This window comes from Rhinopithecus bieti, unplaced genomic scaffold, assembly GCF_001698545.2.
Source record: "Rhinopithecus bieti isolate Rb0 unplaced genomic scaffold, ASM169854v2 scaffold_2314, whole genome shotgun sequence".
Lineage (NCBI taxonomy): Eukaryota > Metazoa > Chordata > Mammalia > Primates > Cercopithecidae > Rhinopithecus > Rhinopithecus bieti.
In genome coordinates this window covers 1,830,885-1,851,137 of record NW_016803781.1, presented here as the reverse complement: position 1 = coordinate 1,851,137, position 20,253 = coordinate 1,830,885, and the positions used below count along the sequence as shown (strand labels likewise).

Here is a 20,253-nt window from a genome sequence, read left to right as displayed (position 1 = left end):
CACTATCCCTGCACCAGTGGGCACAGCCTTGGTCATCTTCAGCTCTCAAGAGAACAAAAGCCTTTCAGAATTCTCGAAAGTCCTGATGGTGGTTAAGACAGCATAGGTTGCCCTGCCACCTACTATGTGCCAGGCTAGGAGCCGTGTGTGAAGAGAATATTGGAAATAATAAAACATAATTCCCACCCTCCAGTTATTCATAGCCAAGTGGAGCTCAAAAAGCAAATGAGAGTTAATGATGAATTCCGAGATTTAATTGTTACAGTATTGTTCCCCCAAGGCCCTCCAGAATTTTCTTTCATTTTTTTAAACAAAGATAAAAATCAAAACCATAGGGCAGTTGGTCTCCACGCCTCTCTCACATTAATTTTTATCTATGTGTGAAATCAGGGAGGAATTAAGCTTCAATTTGTGCTAAGAAAGATGGATGGGGAGCCACGGCTGGCAAATTGAAGCCAAACAGAGCCATCAGTCGGCTTAATTAGGCAAAGAAGGGAAGCAGAGAAGCTGCAAACGATCAACGGCTTGGGAGGACAGATGGCCAGAGCCCCCCACCAGGGACAGTGTCCTCCATCGCTCAGCTCCTGAACCACAGGGCAATAGAGCTGGCTATGCTTTGAGTGCCCACTCTGTGCCAGGAATGGCACTAAGCGCCCCGTACCCATCATTTCATTGATTTCTCACTACTGTCCTATAAGGAGGGTGGACTTATCACCATTTTACAGCGGGTAAACTCACGTGACTTGTCTTAGATCCACAGCAGCTAACTGGCAAGGTTTGAACCTAGGGCTGGCTTAATTTCACAGGACAACCTCTCCTCTAGGACAGCAGGGCAGCCTGGAGAGAGAAATGAACCTAGTTTTCTGTCTGTGGTCCTGAAAGAAGTATGGAGCTTCTTGGCAATGTCTTTGCTGTAGGTCACAACACAGTCTGGAGCAGAGAGAAGAGTTATCCACCCTTCTCTGCTACTGCAAGCCCCATTCAGTCATACTGTCATTCAACAAACATTTAATGGGTACCCGCTATGTATCAAGCTTTGAGCTGATACTAGAGATACAAAAAAGAAAAAATATTCATTCTTTCATTCAACAAACATTTTATAAAGCATCCACTATATTCCATGTACCTTTCTGGATTAACAGATTATCATAAATAAGACGGACAGCGGAGTAGCGACTTCAGTAAGAGATACTGGAGTGAGGCATCCTGAGCTTGAATCTCAACTGCTCCACTTATTATGTGTATGTCCTTGAGGAAGTGGCGTAACACCTTGAACTTCTTTTTTCCTATTTTGCAAAATTAATGGTTGGTACTCAATAAATATTTGCTGACCACATTCTACATACCAGGAGCTCTTCTGGTTGCTGGTAGTATTATGAAAGCAAGCAAACAAAAAGTGTCCCAGCTTTTGTGGAACCTACAAACACCTTAGCCATCTGTGAGATGGCTCCAAATAACCTGTCCAACTTTTGTTTCCTCTCCTATTTCTCTGAAAATGAAGGGGGAACCAAGGGTTCTGTGCTTGGGAAGGAAATATTTTCCAAGCTCCTTTGATCCTCCTAAAAGATAGAAATGGCTCCCAATGAAACCCTGGTCGTGGTGTAGGACCCAATCATAAACCTGGGCTATACTTCACATCCCTTCCTCCTGGACTGCCTACGACACTCGGTGAGAGGTGTCTGCTACCCACCAGCTCTCCTTAGAAAATTCAAAACTGGCTGAGTGCAGTGGCTTACACCTGTAATACTGGCGTTTTGGGAGGCCAAGGCAGGTGGATTAAGAGGTCAAGGGTTTGAGACCAGCCTGGCCAAGATGGTGAAACCCCATCTCTACTGAAAATACAAAAATTAGCCGGGCGTGGTGGTGGGCACCTGTAATCCCAGCTACTCAGGAGGCTGAGGCAGGAGAATCACTTGAACCCGGGAGGCGGAGGTTGCTGTGAGCCGAGATCATGCCACTGTACTCTAGCCTGGGCGACAGAGCAGGATTTTGTTTCAAAAAAAAAGAAAAGAAAAGTCTCAAAAAAAAAAAAAAAAGAAAAGAAAAGAAAGGAAAATTCAAAATTGCTCTCCCAAATAGTACATGAGAAAACAATTTCCTCAGAACCAAATATTTCCTAAGAATTAGAGTAAAAATAAGAACACCTTCTTGCTTGTGAACTGGAAAGTGTTCTTTCCAGTGTACAAATCACTTTTAATATTTTCATTAGATTTTATGATAAAAGTAATAGATGATTCTGGTAAGAAATTTTTCAAAAGTAGTGAAGTGTAAGAAATAAGAACAAATCACTTTTATATTCATGGTCTCAATAGATCCTTGCAAATAGCTCATTAAAATAGGTATGGCACACTATTTTCTAACCGTTTTTTTTTTTTTTCTACTTAAAAAACAGCATCTTCCTATATGCTGAAGTATTCTTTGAGAACATGGTATTTAATTTCTGAATGGCTGGAGTGTATTTACAGTTATGCATTACTTAACGATGGGGATATGTTCTAGGAAATGCATCTCTAGGTGCCGTCATCATTTCGTCAACATCATAGAGTGTATGTACACGAACCTTGATGGTATAGCTTACTACACACCTAGGCTATATGGTACAGCCTATTGTTTCTCAGCTACTAACCTGTACAGCATGTTACTGTGCTAAATACTTTGTAACACAATGGTATTTGTTTATCTAAACATAGAAAAGATACAATAAAAATATAATATTAAAATCTTATGGGACCACTGTCATATATGCTCTCTGTTGTAAATTGGAATACTGTTATGTGGCACATGATGTATTTCACTAAACATCTGTGAGTGGACATTCATCTTGGTTTTTTTGTGTGTGTGTGTGTTATTTTTCATTCTTAGAAACAAGATATCCTCATTCCTAACTCTTGGTGCAAATCTCTAAATCATCTTATTATAATATCCAGAACCATATTTACCAGGTCAAAGTGTTTGAGCATGTTTTCTAGGCTTTTCACTAAATCACCCTCCTGAAAGGTCATAACAGTTTGCATTCTAACCAGTTATGATGAGAGTGAGCCTTTCCCATCACCCTTACCATCTCCAGATTTTATGACTGCTTTTTATCTTGGCCAATTAGGTGGATGAAAGTAGAATACAGTTTAGATTTGCATTTCATTTTTTATTAGTGAGGCTGAATTTTTTCGTGCTTACTTAGTACTAGAAATATATTCCTTCTTTTGTGAACTGCCTGTTTATATCCTTCTTGATTGCCATTTTGTGATTAAAAGTCAGGGCACAGCCAGCACCATAGCACTGTCATTAAATAGCAGTCATTCCCTACCATGAAATACACATGTTGATGGTTCCAATTGTAGAGTGAAATCTCCTGTCAAACAGGAGGATTTCCTCCCAGGAGGACAATTCCCTTCCAAGCTTTCTCTCCCTGCCCTGTTTCCTCCCGCTCCAGGTCTCTGATGTTTCACCCTAGGCAAGGGGCAGGGGTGGGGATCAGGGGAGAATGAAACATTCACTTTCTTCTCTCTCTCTCTCTCTCTCTCTCTCTCTTTCTCTCTCTGTCTCTCTCCTCTCTCTCTCCCTCTCTGCTCTCTCACATTGCCCACCCACCCCTTTCTGGATCCAGCTCCTTGTGGAGGGACAGTGCACAATGCCACCATCGGCCGCGTCCTCTCCCCAAGTTACCCTGGAAACACCAATGGGAGCCAATTCTGCGTCTGGACGATTGAAGCTCCAGAGGGCCAGAAGCTGCATCTGCACTTTGAGAGGCTGTCGCTGCATGACAAGGACAGGTAAAGCTCTGAAGGTCCACACCCAACTCCGTTTCCTCCCAGAATATTAGAACATGGCTTGGAGACTTGGAGTCTTGAAATCGCTGAAGTTTTGACTCACGGAATTCAAGAAAATAAGAGCTGGGGTGGATGGCAAATATCTTAGACACCATCAGCTTCAATCTCTTCCTTTTACAGATAAGGAAACCAGGGCATGCAGAAAGAAAGGGACCTGTCCTAGCTCACACAGCAGGCTAGGGGAAGAGGCAAAAAGGGAACTGCCCTATTCTTTCTCTTGCACACCCCTTTTGCAGTTGAACAAAAGGGAGTACGTATTGATCATCTGCTCAGTACCCAGCCATATATTAGGCTCCATGGAGAATAGGAAAGAAGTAGAAAATATTAGTTTCTGGCATGATAGGAAATTGAGAAGGAAAAACTAGACGTATGCACATGAAAGAACTAGGGAGAAGTTACCAGGCAGTATCTAAGCAAGACTGCGTCTGTAGAATCTTAATAATATGCATAGAATCCAGCATTATACAACTTTAGTATTCTGGGATCTTATTCTAGAATATTTGGGGATCTTATTCTAGAAATTCTGGAGTCTTATTCCAGAATGTTCTGAAATATTCTGGGATCTTATTCTGGGATATTCTGGGGTCTTATTCTAGAATATTATTGGGTCTTGTTCTAGAATGTTCTGGATTATTCTGCGATCTTATTCTAAGATCGTCTAGAAAACTAGGACTTTAGCTGCTTTGACTTGCTGTCTTGAATTCGGTTTCCTTGGAATCAGACATGGTGATAAGGATGTGAGAGGAAGTAGTTTACTGGGGAGCTGATCCTACTAAGCACTAGGAGGTGCACGGGAAAGTGAGATTGTGAATACTGGTTGCACTAATAATCAGGTGACTGCTGGGAAAATTGGGATTCTGTCCACTGGAGACCTCTGGGCAACTGTGTTGAGCATACCTCAGAGTGGACCTGTTGGAAGAGTGAGGGAGCTGGGGTATTTATGCACCAGCTCCCATTCATCACTGGATGACAGATGCGATGAGGAGCACTAACTATCCCCAACATCAGCTGCCACCCTTTGAGCTGGTTGAGTTGACTGATTCTCAGAGATTTGTGGTCGGAGGCCAGCAGAAAATGTGGGAGCAGTTGACTGCTGAGGAGTAGGAGAGGGTAGGGCACTGGCAGTGTTTATTGCACTTCCAGAATGCCCCCACCTTAGAATTTTTGATCTAAGAATTCTAGTGCTTTGGCTTCTTTGATGGGTCAAACCTAGACTATCAGGTCTTTAGGTTGGAAAGACTTTTTTAAAAAAAACAAAAAGACAACTGAATAATTTTCCCATGCCTCTTGAGTCCACTTCCATCTAGGCAGTTCAGCTTTATCCAGAACAACTCTATATCAATAAATTGCTGCTTTAAAGTGTAAGGTATCAAGCAGGGGCTCCCAAACATGGCTTTTCAGCAGCACCAGAATAATAACCTGGGGAACTCTTTAAAAATCAGATTCCCTATCCTTTCTTCTGGAGACTCTGAAAATCCAGGCATGGGAACCCTTGGTGAAGGACCATTTCCAAATCTTAGACCTCAGATCTGCCTCTTCTGAGGGGTGCTTGAGATGAGCCAAGCTTAAGTTTATACTAGACAACAAGAATTAGCAGAGACAAAAGAATGCATCAAAATGAGTATTTTCTGCAAGTTGTTTAAATCCTGACAAGTGGGCCCCCCACTGGCACTGGTCACTAGTAGTTTCTCTGGGGTCCTGCAAAGATCTGTATGAGCTGACACTTACCAGGAAAAAAACCAGCTTTCAAGTGTATCAGTAGGAAGAGAAGTTTGTAGAGTTCATCAAGGTTTAAGGTCAACACACACACAAAAACAATGAAGACACTACTCTCTGGGCCAAGAAGAAAAGAGAAATCAATTATGTCTGTCCCATGTACTTTATTGAGGGGAAATGGCTAAAATACCACAATATGTCAGTTGCAAGAACTCAGAGCTAGAAAAGACTCTACAAAAGAAATAAGACTTTGACCTAAAGTCAAAATGGAAGGAAACTGGATAATGGATCCAAAAAATACAGAAGGAGGGGTATTCCAGACATGGAGAATTGGGGGATGAGCACGAAGATGTAGAGGAAAGAATTAGTAAATTTATTGGGGAGCTGCAGCAGAAGTTCTCATCAGAATAGGAGGAAAGAGAGCTGGGAATGTAGACTGGGGTTATATCCTGAAGGACTTTGAATGCCAGGCTACTTTTACAGGCAATAGGGAGCCATGGAAGGCTTTTTAGTAGAGGAGGGACATGAATAAAGATTTTAAGATGATTTTCCTCCAAATGGACTCTTTCTAAACTCGTCTCATAACATGCCCCATAAAAAGTGAGTTCTATGGTCAAACATGTCTGGAAGACACTGTGCCCACCCTATCCTTGCCTTGAAAGGTCCTAATATGTACTAGCTAACAAAGGTACTGTTAAGTCCTGCAGGAAAAAAAAATTTTAATTTTTATTTAATTCAGTATTTTGCAAATCCATTTGACTATAGACTACATAAGAATTTGAGAGAAAATACATTACTATTGCAGACATTCTAGAAAATATGGTTAGAAAATTGCTGGTTTTAAAAGAGTAATAGACTATAGAGATTTTGAGATCTTGAAGCTTTCCTCCAGAGCAACCCTCTTTGCCAAAAGCTCCTGTTCTTTGAAAGAGGTGTCCCAACACACAGTCCCGAAGATACAACAGAGTCATCAGGAATCAGAAGACTATGTAGATGCCCCTTCCCGCTCCTGGGATGCCCTCTGGACGCCACCACAGCCGCCATCCTTGCCTCAGCCATACTGGACACATAGCGAAAGAAACCAACTGTGGCTCCAACATTTATACATCTTAGTGACATTAGAAAGTCATCTGGGCAACATAAAATCAACTATTTTTATGAGTCAGTAAAACCTCAAAGGCTTAAAATGTGTGTTTATGACTCCATGAAAGAAACTTATCTAATTTGTATACTATTTTCTTCGCCACTTTTGCATAATTTCTTTAACAAACCAAGGCTGGCAAGGAGTCAAGTTCAAATAGCTTCAATAACAATAAAAATAAATACCCAACATTTTGTTTAACACATTTTATTTTCAAGGCACTTTTACTTTGAAATATTCTCAAAGCCCACCTGTAAGATAGGTCAGAACGACACTATGGTCAGGTCCCTCCTTTCACAGTTGAGGACACTGAGGCTGAAAGATGTTTTAAGACTTAATGTTAATCCAGAAGGGGAATTGGGAAATGGGAATTATGACTCCTGACTTCCCACACAGTGCTCTTAGAAAATGGGGATCAGAGACAGAGCCTAGCGGGGGTCAAATGCTTAATAAAGAAAACTTACCTACTGTGCCCTGTTAATTTTTTTTTTTAGACTGAGTCTTGCTCTGTCACCCAAGCTGGAGTGCAGTGGCTCGATCTCAGCTCACTGCAATCTCTGGCTTCCAGGTTCAAGCGATTCTCCTGCCTCAGCCTCCAGAGTAGCAGGGACTACAGGCACACGCCACCATACCTGACTAATTTTTGTATTTTTAGTAGAGACGGAGTGTCATGATGTTGGCCAGGCTGGTATCTAACTCTTGACCTCACATAATCCACCCACCTTGGCCTCCCAAAGTGCTGGGATTATAGACATGAGCCACCACGCCCCATACTCTGATATAGGTGCAATTGTACCCATTTTACAGGTGAGAAAACAGAGACTCAGAGAGGTGAAGTGTTCTTGTGCAAAGTGACATGGGTCAGAAGTGACGGAGTCAGGACTCACACCCAGGTCTGCCTGACTACATAAGCCACCCTTTCGGCAATGAAATTAGTCCATTAATTCCAACTTCTCAATTAATAATAATAGTCAACATCAATTCATTAGTTCATCGTTTGGTTTATTGCATCATATACATTACTCTCCCTACAACCTCAGAATAAATCATAAGGAAGACAGGACACGCATTTAGTCCCATCGTACAGAAGAGGAAACGGGTTTGATAAGATGACACTTGTCTGAGCACGTAAGAGACAAAGTCAGGACTGGGCATGGTGGCTCACGCCTGTAATCCCAGCACTTTGGGAAGCTAAAGCAGGTGGATCACCTGAGGTCAGGAGTTCGAGACCAGCCTGGCCAACATGGTGAAATCCTGTCTCTATTAAAAATACAAAAATTTGTTGTGTGTGGTGGGGCACATCTGTAATCCCAGCTACTTGGGAGGCTGAGACAGGAGAATCACTTGAATGTGGGAGGCAGAGGTTGCAGTGAGCCAAGATCGCACCATTGAACTCCAGGCTGGGCAGCAAGAGTGAAACTCCATCAAAAAGAAAAAAAAAAAGAGGCAGAGTTAGGTTTGGGATCGGGTAATGAGGCTCCAGAGGTGGCAGTCATAGCACACCCCTTCCTCTGCCATGTCAGTAACCCAGGAAAATCTGTCAGTGTCCCTCTGTCTCTCTGCTCCCACTACCAGGATGACAGTTCACAGCGGGCAGACCAACAAGTCAGCTCTTCTCTACGACTCCCTTCAAACCGAGAGTGTCCCTTTTGAGGGCCTGCTGAGCGAGGGCGACACCATCCGTATCGAGTTCACGTCCGACCAGGCCCGAGTGGCCTCCACCTTCAACATCCGATTTGAGGGTGAGGGTCCCTGGGGGCTTCCCCTTCTCTTGTGGGGTTGGGGGTAGCCTGGGAGCAGGGAAAGCATGGAGAGATAGAAATCTCGGCTGTGAAGGATGTGGGAAATCCCCGTGGCCACATGGATCCTTTGGTTTCCAAAGACAGGCTCTTGGTTTCGTTAATAATAATGCCTACCATTAGCTGTGCACTTACTACGTGCTCAGTGCCTTCTGTGCATTGTCTGCTTGGATTTCAGCTTCTGCATCATGTTTGATCCTCATCACACTGAAACATTAGCACTGTTATTCTATCTGATTTTCGGTGAGGAAACTGAGGTTTAAGAAACTTGGGTGACCTGCCCAAGACCACCAGCGAACAAGGATGGAGTTAAGATCTCTGTCCATCCTGTACTGGGGAACCCTCAAGCTCTGCTCCACTCCACCTAGTAGACCTCTTACAATTCAGCCACTTCTTCTTCCAAGAAGAATTTAGCAAGAGCCCCTCCTGCCGAGACCCTGACTCTTGAAGAAGGGATTCGCTGGGCATTTCATGTATGTTGGGGGACTTCCTGTTCTGGCTTTGCCAAGAAAAGTTGGCTTTTATCATAGACAACCCTACAGTTTCCCGTGGCAAAAAAAAATCAGGGCTCTGAAGATCCTTCTGTGGAATAGGATGTGGAAAGGTATTAAAACACAACAATTCCACAGGGTGGAGAAGACAGAGATTCTTATTCCTATTTTAGATTTTTTTAAATGAAGCCCAAAGGAGTCAACTGGGTGGCCCCAGGGTTCTCGGTACATCGTCTGGAACCAGGACATGTGATTTGGTCTTGTTTTCTTTGGGGCTTTTCTAAACAACACAGGAGACCCATCTTTTGAAATACAGCACCATGGGGTAGTCCCTGCCTCATCTGAACTGCTGCCTCTCTTTGTTTCCCTTCCTCAGCGTTTGAGAAAGGCCACTGCTACGAGCCCTACATCCAGAATGGGAACTTCACTACATCCGACCCCACCTATAACATTGGGACTATAGTGGAGTTCACCTGCGACCCCGGCCACTCCCTGGAGCAGGGCCCGGCCATCATCGAATGCATCAATGTGCGGGACCCATACTGGAATGACACGGAGCCCCTCTGCAGAGGTGAGCGGACCCACGACACTCTTCCCATGGCACCCCAGCGACCTCCACCCTTCGGATGAGAAGACCAAGGCCCCAGCTTAGAGGCCTGTCCCTGGTTTTCATACCAATTTTAGGATTAGAACCCTTTCCAGGGTTCACTGTCCTTTGGTTCAGGGTTGTTGCAGATCTTGAGAAAATTGCAAAATGGGTAAATTTTAAAAGGTGCGCCTTCCTCCGGGCATAGGTCCCATAGTGCACAGCTTGGTGAGCTGAATACTGCATGGATTTCAGCTCGTAAATACTCCCTCTGCTATGCATGCTTGTGCAGTGCACAGCCCATGCAACAACCCAGGGCAGCCCTGAATCTCATTAATAAGAATAATAATAGTTCTTAATTGGTGTGTAATAATTATGCTACCAGTGCTTTGCTAAGGGTGTATGTGCATTATCTGATTTCAACCTCACCATAGCCTTATAAAGTAGATTCTATCAGCACCATTTGCAGGTGAGAAAACTAATGCTGTGAAGTAACCTGCTTAAGAACACACTGAGGGGAATTGGCAGGGACAGGAATGGAACTCAGGTCTCTCTGCTCTCAGAGTACTGTGCTCTGAGCCCCACTGGACAGTGTTGGCTGCAGGGAACCCTCATCTACACAGGCTCCAGTGGACTGTCCTGCCGGTTTCCCTATATTCTTTTTGGCATTGTTGAGATGGAGACTCGCTCGGCTCACTGCAGCCTCTGCCTCCCGGGTTCAAGCAATTCTCCTGTCTCAGCCTCCTGAGTAGCTGGGGTTACAGGCATGGGCCACAACGCCTGGCTAATTCTGTATTTTTAGTGGAGACAGGGTTTCACCGTATTAGCCAGGCTGGTCTTGAACTCTTGACCTCAGGTGATCCACCTGCCTTGGCCTCCCAAAGTGCTGGAATTACAGGCGTGAGCATCGCGCCCGGCCTGTTTCCCCATATTCAAGGCCGCTGAGCCACCCTGAGCCTGGGTCTGCAGGGCAGGCAGCTGGCCAGCTCTCATTTAATCATTACACACACACACACACACACACACACACACGTGCTGGCTGCCTGAGGTAAAGGCACCTGTCCACAATACGCAGAGATTCACGGCTGTCTGACTTCATAGCCCACATGGTTAGCTGCTATGCCACATTGACTTCTTTACAAATAAAGTCCGCCTTCCTGCCTGTGTGTCTTTTACAGCCATGTGCGGCGGTGAGCTCTCTGCTGTGGCTGGGGTGGTATTGTCCCCAAACTGGCCGGAGCCCTACGTGGAAGGTGAAGACTGTATCTGGAAGATCCACGTGGGAGAAGAGAAACGGATCTTCTTAGATATCCAGTTGTGAGTGTTTATAATGGGTGGTCCTCTAATTTGGCAAAATTTGGGAGATTGGGAAAGAAATTGCTCCTGTTTTATTATTTCAACCAGTAGTAACTAAGCATCTACTATGTGCCAGGGACTGTGCAGAGAACAGGCATTCCCATGGTGAGATCGACAACAGCAGCACACACACACACACACACACACACAGAGAGAGAGAGAGAGAGAGAGAGAGAGAGAGAGAGAGAGAGAGAGAGAGTCCCTATCTTTGGGAAATTCAGTCTAAGGAAACAAATATGAAATGAGAGCATACACAAATAATTGCATACTCTAACTTCAATAAGCGATGTAAGGAGAGGTGAATGGTGCTATGAGATTCTATAACTGGAATTTGATATAAAGAGGAAGGTCAGAAAAGTCTTCCCCAAGGTTCTGATACTAAAGCTGAGAACTAAAAGATGAGTTGGAGTGATGCATCCTAAATGAACAGAATGTGCAAAGGCCCTGTGGCAAGCATCTCATTTTCAAAGGACCAAATGGCCAGTGTGGCCAGGGAGAGGGGGGGCACTATAACACTGATTTACAGGACTACAGTTGTTTATTTTCCTGTTTGTCTCCCTCAGCTAAACCAGAAGGTCCTCTCCACCGGGGCTGGGGCTCTGTCTCCACAGTCTAACACAGAGCCTGATACACAGTAGATGTTCAGGAAATGATTGCTGAATGAAAAAAAATGTTTTTAATGAACAGACTTACTTGGCTGTGCGGCTGGGTTTCTCATATTCACAGGGGGTAACCATTAGATTCTCCATCCAGAATGTTCCCCGCTAGCTCCCCATGAGGGTGACACTTGCAGGGAAGCAGTTACTCTGGGCCAGATGCAAAAGTGATTGCTCTAAACATTTCTGTCTTAGGTAATTCTCACAAAGAACCCTGCCTGGGAGGTCATTAACCTCACTGTCTGCGAAGGCAGCAGAGATGCAGGGAGGTCACCCAGAAAGCCAGCGAGTAGCAGGGCTGAAATTCAGGCTTCTGTGGCTTCTCAGTCATGCTCTTTCCACTGCCCCATGTGAGATGGGGGTGAGAAGTGGACAAAGACAGATGGTGGTGTCTGGAGAAAGCAGAATACAGAGTTCCCGGCAGACCCAGGTGGCAGACGGGAGGGTGGTTGGGGGAGGAGAGAGTGCTGAAACCCAGCAGGCTGGGGAAGCAGCACTCAGGGTTGTCTGGCTTTGCAGAGGAACCTTGCAAGAGAAAGAGAAATTATTTTCAAATTATTAGTGACTGGCTTTTGAGGCTGTTCCTTAGATGCAGCAAGAGTGTCCTTAGGCTAGGTGCCGTGGCTCATGACTGTAACCCCAACACTTTGGGAGGTTGAGGCAGGAGGACTGCTTGAGACCAGGAGTTTGACACCAATCCCAACAACATAGGGGCATCCTATCTCTTCAAAAAAATAAAAATTAGCTGGGTGTGGTAGCACACGCCTATGGTACCAGTTACTTGGGAGGCTGAGATGGGAGGATCTCTTGAGCCTGGGAAATTGAGGCTGCAGTGAGCCATGATCACGCCACTGCACTCCAGCCTGGGTGACAAAGTAAGACCCTGTCTCAAAAAAAAAACAAAGTGTCCCCAGAGGCTGTCCCAGAACCTCCTTCTCCAGCGGAGTCAGAGACTTACACAGCTTGAACAGCTGCCCCTTGTGGACTTGGGGTCAGGCCAATCTAAGAAAGAATTCCACCTCCTTCACATATGACTTTGGTCTCGGCTCACCTGTTCTTGCCTCTCTCTGGGCCTCGGTTTTTCTCTCCTGTAATGGGGGTCTTGGAATATCAATGCTTTGTGGCTGCTGGAGGCAGATTTTACGCGTTCCTTGCCCATTGCCTCACTCCTCAATAAAGCTCATCCTCGTCTGGGCACAGTGGCTCACACCTGTAATCTCAACATTTTGGGAGGCTGAGGTAGGAGAATCACTTGGGGCCAGGAGTTCAAGACCAGCCTAGGCAACATAGTGAGACCCCATCTTTACAAACAATTAAAAAAAAACAGCCAGGCTTGGTGGCACCTGTAGTCCCAGCTACTTGGGAGGCTCAGGTGAGAGGATTACTTGAGCCCTGGAGTTCCATGCTGCAGTGAGCCATGATCACACCACTGCACTTCAGCCTGGGCAACAGAGTAAGACTCTGTCTCTAACAAAAAAAGTTAAAATTAAAATTGAATTAAATAGACCTCATCCTCTTCCCCTCATTCCTTTCTCTCTGACTTCTAGAGTCTGGAATAAGATGCTTATTTATTCATTCCAAACAAATTGTGAGTGTCTACTATAAGGCAAGCATAATTTTATGTGCTGGAAAGGTTCTAATGGTTGTTCCTTCAGTGGTAAAATTCATATTAAAAAGTTGTCTCTCTTAACTCTAGGGAAAAAAATACTGTGTACCTACTGTGTGCCAGTAGTAGGCTTAGCATTGAAGATACAGTTGTGAGATAAGCAGGGCAGTCCTCACCCTAGCAGGTGAGGCAGGGAAGAAAGTAGATGCAGTGTGAAAGGAGCAGTGACAAGCAGGTGAGGGCACCTGAGTGAAATCAGGAGGGCTCCCAGGAAGAAGTGACTTCTATAATAGCATGAAAGAGAAGGTAGGCAGGTGATGGGGGGGGGAAAGAAGAATGCCCCAGCCAGGCATGGTGGCTCACGCTTGTAATCCCAGCACTTTGGGAGGCCGAGGTGGGTGGATCATTTGAGGTCAGGAGTTCAAGACCAGCCCAGCCAACATGGTGAAACCTCATCTCCACTGAAAATACAAAAATTAGCCAGGCGTGGTGGTGAGCACCTGTAACCTCAGCTATTCAGGAGGCTGAGGCAAGAGAATCACCTGAACCCGGGAGGTGGAGATTGTGGTAAGCCGAGATCACACCACTGCACTCCAGCCTGGGTGACAGAGTGAGACTCTGTCTCAGAAAAAAAAAAAAAGAAAGAAAAAGAAAAGAAGAAGAAGGAGGAGATGGAGGAGGAGGAGGAGGAGGAGGAGAAGAAGGAGAAGAAGGAGAAGAAGAAGAAGAAGAGGAAGAAGAAGAAGAAGCAGAAGAAGCAGAAGCAGAAGCAGAAGCAGAAGCAGAAGCAGAAGAAGAAGGAGGAGGAGGAGGAGGAGGAGGAGGAGAAGAAGAAGAAGGAGAAGAAGAAGAATGTCCTACCTACATGATAAGGACATCTGCAAAGCATCTACAAGCCTGGAAATGAGAGAGTGTGAGCCACGTAATGGCATAAAGTTTAGCGTGGCTGGAGCAAAGCATGGCAGGTGGGTAGGGCTGCAGAGGGAATGGATCCAAGGGAAGCTCTGGGGTCTCCTTAGCTGAAGCTTCACAAGGAAAACTTTGTTCTAAGACTGCATCCCTTAGGAAGGCTTCTGTGTTGCCCCCTTGTCCTTGTCCATAAATACAAATTTATGGTTCCAGCTTATGAATTCTTTCCCCCAGAAGTTACCAGGAAAACCACCTGTCTTCAGCCAACAGAAGGTACGACAAACTCCTGAGTTCCTGGCTTCTCTGGCAAAAGATCCCGCCCAGCTCTAGGCCCCATGAAGTCATCTATAATGCCCCTTCTTCTGCTTGGCTCGCCTCTTCTCGCCTCACAGGAAGCCTCCCAGATGGGTGGTTTTGCTTAAATAAGTCGGGCCCACATCTCCCTTTGGTGCCAGAGGTCTGGAGGAGGAAACAAGAAAATGGGAATCTTTACTTTCATCATCTCTAGGCATCAAATATTCAATTAACCTTCAGCCTGACACCAGATTGGGTTTTATTTCTACCACTAAGCATGCATGCGATGGGGCAGCCGATCCGGGAACCTCAAGCAATTAAAGCTTCCCCAAAGCCATGCCACTGGTGTTAGCATCAGCAAGGGAGCCCTTGCAGTGGGGGCAGACTTTCTGTCTTCTGAACATTTTCACAGTCGTAGATTGAACGTTGACTAGGAGAGAGGACCCTCAGTTTCCTGCCTCCCTGCCCTGATACTCCATGCCCTCAGCAGCCCTGGACCCAGCACCTAGCCTCTCTGGGCCTTAGATTCCTCCTCTGCAAAATGATGGGCTGCCTTGAATCAAAGGTAGATGCAAATTCAAAATTATGAAGGGCCAGGCAACATAAATATAGGATTTAGAGCTGGTGTGAGATTATATGGAGGGGAGGGATCTGTGATGAATTAGGAAGTACATACCCTATCTAAAATCATTTAAATTCAATTTTTATTTTTATTTTTTTTTTATTTTTTGCGACAGAGTCTCACTGTCGTCCAGGCTGGAGTGCAGTGGTGCCATCTCAGCTCACTGCAACCTCCAACTCCCGGGTTCAAGCGATTCTCCTGCCTCAGCCTCCCGAGTCGTTGGGATTACAGGTGTGCGCCACCACACCTGGCTAATTTTTGTTTTGTTTTGTTTTTTTTTTTGAGACGGAGTCTCGCTCTCACCCGGGCTGGAGTGCAGTGGCCGGATCTCAGCTCACTGCAAGCTCTGCCTCCCGGGTTTACGCCGTTCTCCTGCCTCAGCCTCCGGAGTAGCTGGGACTACAGGCGCCTGCCACCTCGCCTGGCTAGTTTTTTGTATTTTTTAGTAGAGACGGGGTTTCACCATGTTGGCCAGGCTGGTCTCAAACTCCTGACCTCAATTGATCTGCCCGCCTCAGCCTCCCAAAGTGCTGGGATTACAGGCATGAGCCACTGTCCCCAGTCATAAATTCAATTTTTAAAAATAGCATCCGCTCCTTCAAAAAACAAACAAAAGTGCCTACTGGCTGCATCCAAACTGAGGGCCGTCAGTCTGCCACTCTTGCAAATGATTAAGGTGATTGAGGGATTAAGCTCCTTTCTCATTACAACAATGAAGAAATGCATGTTTTTAAGCACTTACTATTTTCAAGGTCTTTACTAACATTAATTTTTACCTTGTATAAGTTAAAAATAAATTGTATTATTTGCTCTTTGGATTAATCCCATGAAGTAGGTGCAACTATTACATTTAATTATATCCTCTTGCTTCCTCACCAATTCACTTGGATGTCTAAGAGGCATCTCAAATTAAATGTATTCTAAGTCAAACTCCTGATTCTCCGTCCCTATATCTATTTATAGGGAGATATTTATTTATCTATTATACCTATTTTACCCCATCTTTCCCATATGTGTAAGGTATGATCTATTCCACCTGCCGCTTGGGGAAAAAAATCAAACAAACAGCAACAAAAACAGAACCCTTGGTGTTATTCTGGCCCAGTGGAGTGCTGGCTTTCTTAGCAAGTTGGGGGCATAGTGGGCCACACCCCAGTTGGTAGCATCTGTCAATTTCCACGGTGTAAATACTCCCACTATGACCCGTTTCAAGCTAACAACATAATGACAACAGGCTCTCCAAATGCCTGGACGTTTAACCATTAGCTCTCACAAGCCCGTATGAGCCTGCCCCCAGCCCAGCACACTCACCGTGAACCGGACCTTTCTCTTTCTCCCATACCCTGTGGCCAAATCTTCAGGAAATCCTGTTGCTTCTACTCAAAAGTCAAAGTCTTCCCAGAGTCCAAGCAGTTCTGATACCTCCACTGCCACCTGCAGGGTCCAAGCCGCCCCCGTGTCTTCCCAGGATTATTGCAATGGCCTTTAAGGTATCCTCGTTCCCACTTTTGCCCGCTCTGGGCTCTTTTTAACCAACACTCTGAGTGATCATGTTACAACCTAAGTCATATCACCCATGCTCTGCTCGAAGTTCTGCAACAGCTCCCTGTTTTATTCGGAGGTAAAGCCAGTATTCTTACAAAAGGCCCTATGGGATCTAGCTCTGGTTACGTCTCCAGCATCACTTTATTCCTCTCTTCTCCTTTCTGTATGGTATATTCGACCACATTCGCCTTCTTGCCATTCCACACACATACCTCAGGTTTTTTTTTTTTTTTTTTTGCTGTCTCCTTTGCACTGCTGTCTCCTCTGCCATTGGGATGCTCTGCCTCAAATATCTGCAGAGCTTGCTCCCCATCTCTCCATCCTCTGACTTTGCTTCACTTCCATAGCCCTTGCCACCACCCAATGCACTACATGTTATAGTATATCTTGAAGTATTTCATCTCCCACCACCTCCACCTGGAACGTCACCTCCATGAGAAGAGCAGGAGCTTATTTTCTGTCTTATTCACTGCTGTAACCCTAACATATAGACCAGTACATGGCCCATCGTAGGTGCTTAATAAATAAAAGCCAATGAAATAAATGTAGCTTGTCGTGATCATGCAGACATGAGGCTTCAAAGGGAGAATTTGAACCCGAATTTGTGTTCTGCTGGCTGTGATGTACATGGAGGGAAAAAAAAGAGGGTCAGAAAAACATAGAAAGACCTTCTGGGGACGTGGCCTCCATTTTTTTAATGAATACAGGTTTGTTACATGACAAGGAACCTGGGTTGATAAGAAATAAATTTGGCTAAAAATTATCAGGTAAAGTATTAAATAACAGAAGTAGGAGGACTCCCCAAGAGAACATTTTATAGGGTTATGGTGTCAAAAGATGTGTCATCACAGACCTGAGAATCAGAATATCTAGCGGGAGGGGGACTTCAAGGTCCCCCAATCCAGCGATGCTGAGATATGCTGGCAGAGTTCAGGGACCAAGTACCGTGGGGCTTGGGGAGCCTATCTCATTCTCCTGGATGTTCTGAGCACTGGACACTAAGCCAAGTAGAAAGTGATGATGGAACCACAGACAGGCTCAAATGGGGCCAATAAGGGGGGCATCGCCCTCCCCAAGGCAGCTGTCACGACTTGCGTTAGGACAAGCAGCCAGCGTCATCCCGGGGCCTTAGGATTTGCAGTGACATCCAAATCGATTCAGTCCCAGTTTTAATCATCATGGACATGTGAGGACTGTCATTTTTGTCACTGAGCAAGTTTAATTCAATTCCACAAATATTTATTGAGCATCCACCATGTAGCAGGTATTGAGGCTGGGCCCTGGCAGTGAGCAAGACAGATGCAGCCCTGCCCTCGGGGAGCCATGTCGTAGGCTGACACAGCACCAGCAAGAGGAAATACAGCCCTCTGGGGGCCCGGAGTGAGGGAAGGTGAGCCTGGCTGAGAATGTGAGGGAGAAGCTTTCCTGAGAACAGTAAAGCCTAAGTCAGTTTTTCTCAACCAGGGGCTATCTTGCCCCAGGGGACACTTGCCAATGTCTGGAGGCATTTCTGGTTGGGACAACTGGAGGGTGGGGTGGACAGCACCGCCAGCATCTACTGGGGACAGGCCAGGGATGCTGCTGCTGTGCATCCGACAATGCACAGGACAGTCCCCACCACAAAGAATGAGCTGACCCAAAATATCGATGGTGTTGAAGCAGAGAAACCCTGATCTATGCTAAGACCTGAAAGGCAGAGAGAAGATGGGCAGAGATGGAGGGAACAGTGTTCCAGCCAAAACGAACAGCATGTGCTAAGGTCCAGAGGCAGGAAAGCACAGCTCCCTTCTTAACTGTCCATGATATTTAATATTTGCTGAGCACTTAGGATATCCCAAGCGTTTAAATCCTAGACATCTTCACGACAAGCACATGCCTTGGGTTCTGTTATTATCTCCATTTTCCAGATGAGTAAACTGAGGCTCGGGGTGGCGGGAGAGTGCCTGTGATCACATAGCTAGAAGCTGGTGGAGCTTGGACTTTCACCCCACTTGCCATGTCTCCAGGACCCTGTGAGTCTGGAGTTCAAGGATGCATCCATGAAGTAGGACAGCCTGGCAGTGAGTGGGACTCAGCAACGCGTTGAAGGCCACATTAGGGAGTCTGGGCTTCCCCAAATTGGGCAGCAGGAAAAGAGTTTAAGCACTTAAAGAGATTAAAGCTTTGCAGAAGGGAGCTGTGTCCTCTGGTCACCAGCCCGAGGCTCACGCCGACAAGCTTGGCACACGCTTGGCAGAGTGGCATCTGGACTTGGCACCTCCTCCCTCCCACAGAGGGAGTGAAAATAGCATCTCAACAGCCAGGGTTACGTGAGGCCCAAGAGCTGCTGGGTTTAATTTATCTTGCTTGGTTTTCCACTGACAGTTTTAGTAAACCAATTTGGGTTTGATAGTAAAAATAATTCCATCCTCCGGGCCCCTCAGCCCTCCTAAGTGTTTGCAATTGTTATTTTTCACATCGACGAGGAGGAGGGAGTTTGCACTGCAGACCGAGCTGGGTAGGTGGCCCATAGTAGGCGCATGACTTAGCTGTCTGCTGAGTCATGAATGAGGACGTAAGCCACATGTGCCAGGCGAGAGGGGATCTCTCTCCCTCTTCGTCTACTGGGCAGTCTGTTGATACCATGGGCATGGCGGTTCTAATTAGTTACCATTTATTAAAACCCTACTATGTGCTAGGTAGACCCTGAGCTGCATCATTTAGGTCCGTGAGCAATAATAAATGTGAACATTATTATGCAGAGATAATAATTACATAAATTAGAGCTAATGTGGGTAGAGATAATTACAGAAGGGTAATTACCCAAATTAGAGATAATGTATGCCAAGCACATTGCATGTTATCTGGCACGTAGTTGGTGCTTCATAAATGGAGACTACTATTATCAGGAATCCTCAGATAAGGCAGATATTATCATTACCACTTTATGGATTGGGTAATGACAGCACAGAGAGGTTACGTGGCTTCCTCAGGTCACACAGCTAGTAAAGATGGAGCACACACCATAGCCTCCACTTCCACTGACTTGAACAGCTTTCGGGGCACCAGCTGTGTGTCTCGGCAAGGCAGCAATGACGCAAGAAGGCTCCCAGGCCTGTAGGGACTCAAAGTTCACGAAGGGACATACAGCCATAAACAGACAACCTGGCAAAATGTAAGCAAAGTCCTATGGCTTGGAGAGGGAGTTGGGGAGGTAGAGGGGAACTAGATTTATCTCCGTGAATTATGGAAATGTCCCTGAGAAGGTGACATCCAGAAGGAATCTTGAAGAGTGCCAGTTGCCCGGAGTTAATGGGAGAAAAGTACCATAAGCAAAGGATTCAAGCAGTGACGACAGTGACCATTAGGCATGGAACAAATGCTCCGAACCACAGCGTCAGTTAGAACCATCTGCCCGCATTGTTGGATGGAGGAAAGAAGGAGGGTGCATCAACTTGGGATGAGTCAGGAGCCCTCAGGCTAAACCTTCTTTACACCCCAAATGCCCCGCTATCCCACCATGTATCCCTCCCAGCTCCATCAGAAATCTGCCTCTTACCCTAAAAACACAACTGAACAGAAACTTACATCCTAAGGGACTTCTCATATTGCTCTCCTCTCTCTCATTTGTTCTCTCCCCCCACGCCCTCCCCAACTCTCAAAATAAATTACGGAAAGGAAAATAAGGGAACTAACATTGGTGAAGGCATCGTGGAATAGAAGATC

At 45.6% G+C, this 20,253-nt stretch overlaps 1 protein-coding gene across 5 annotated transcripts in view; it reads left to right on the top strand.

Annotated features, from left to right (window-relative positions):
* The window catches only part of SEZ6L (seizure related 6 homolog like), a 92,779-nt gene that overhangs the window by 9,712 nt on the left and 62,814 nt on the right, over nucleotides 1-20,253 (top strand). For all 5 annotated transcript variants that reach the window (XM_017853103.1, XM_017853121.1, XM_017853109.1 and 2 more), the window contains exons 5-8: nucleotides 3,605-3,770; nucleotides 8,260-8,426; nucleotides 9,351-9,545; nucleotides 10,739-10,877. In XM_017853103.1, coding sequence (XP_017708592.1) covers nucleotides 3,605-3,770; nucleotides 8,260-8,426; nucleotides 9,351-9,545; nucleotides 10,739-10,877 — 667 coding nt within the window. The remainder of the gene's footprint in view (nucleotides 1-3,604; nucleotides 3,771-8,259; nucleotides 8,427-9,350; nucleotides 9,546-10,738; nucleotides 10,878-20,253) is intronic.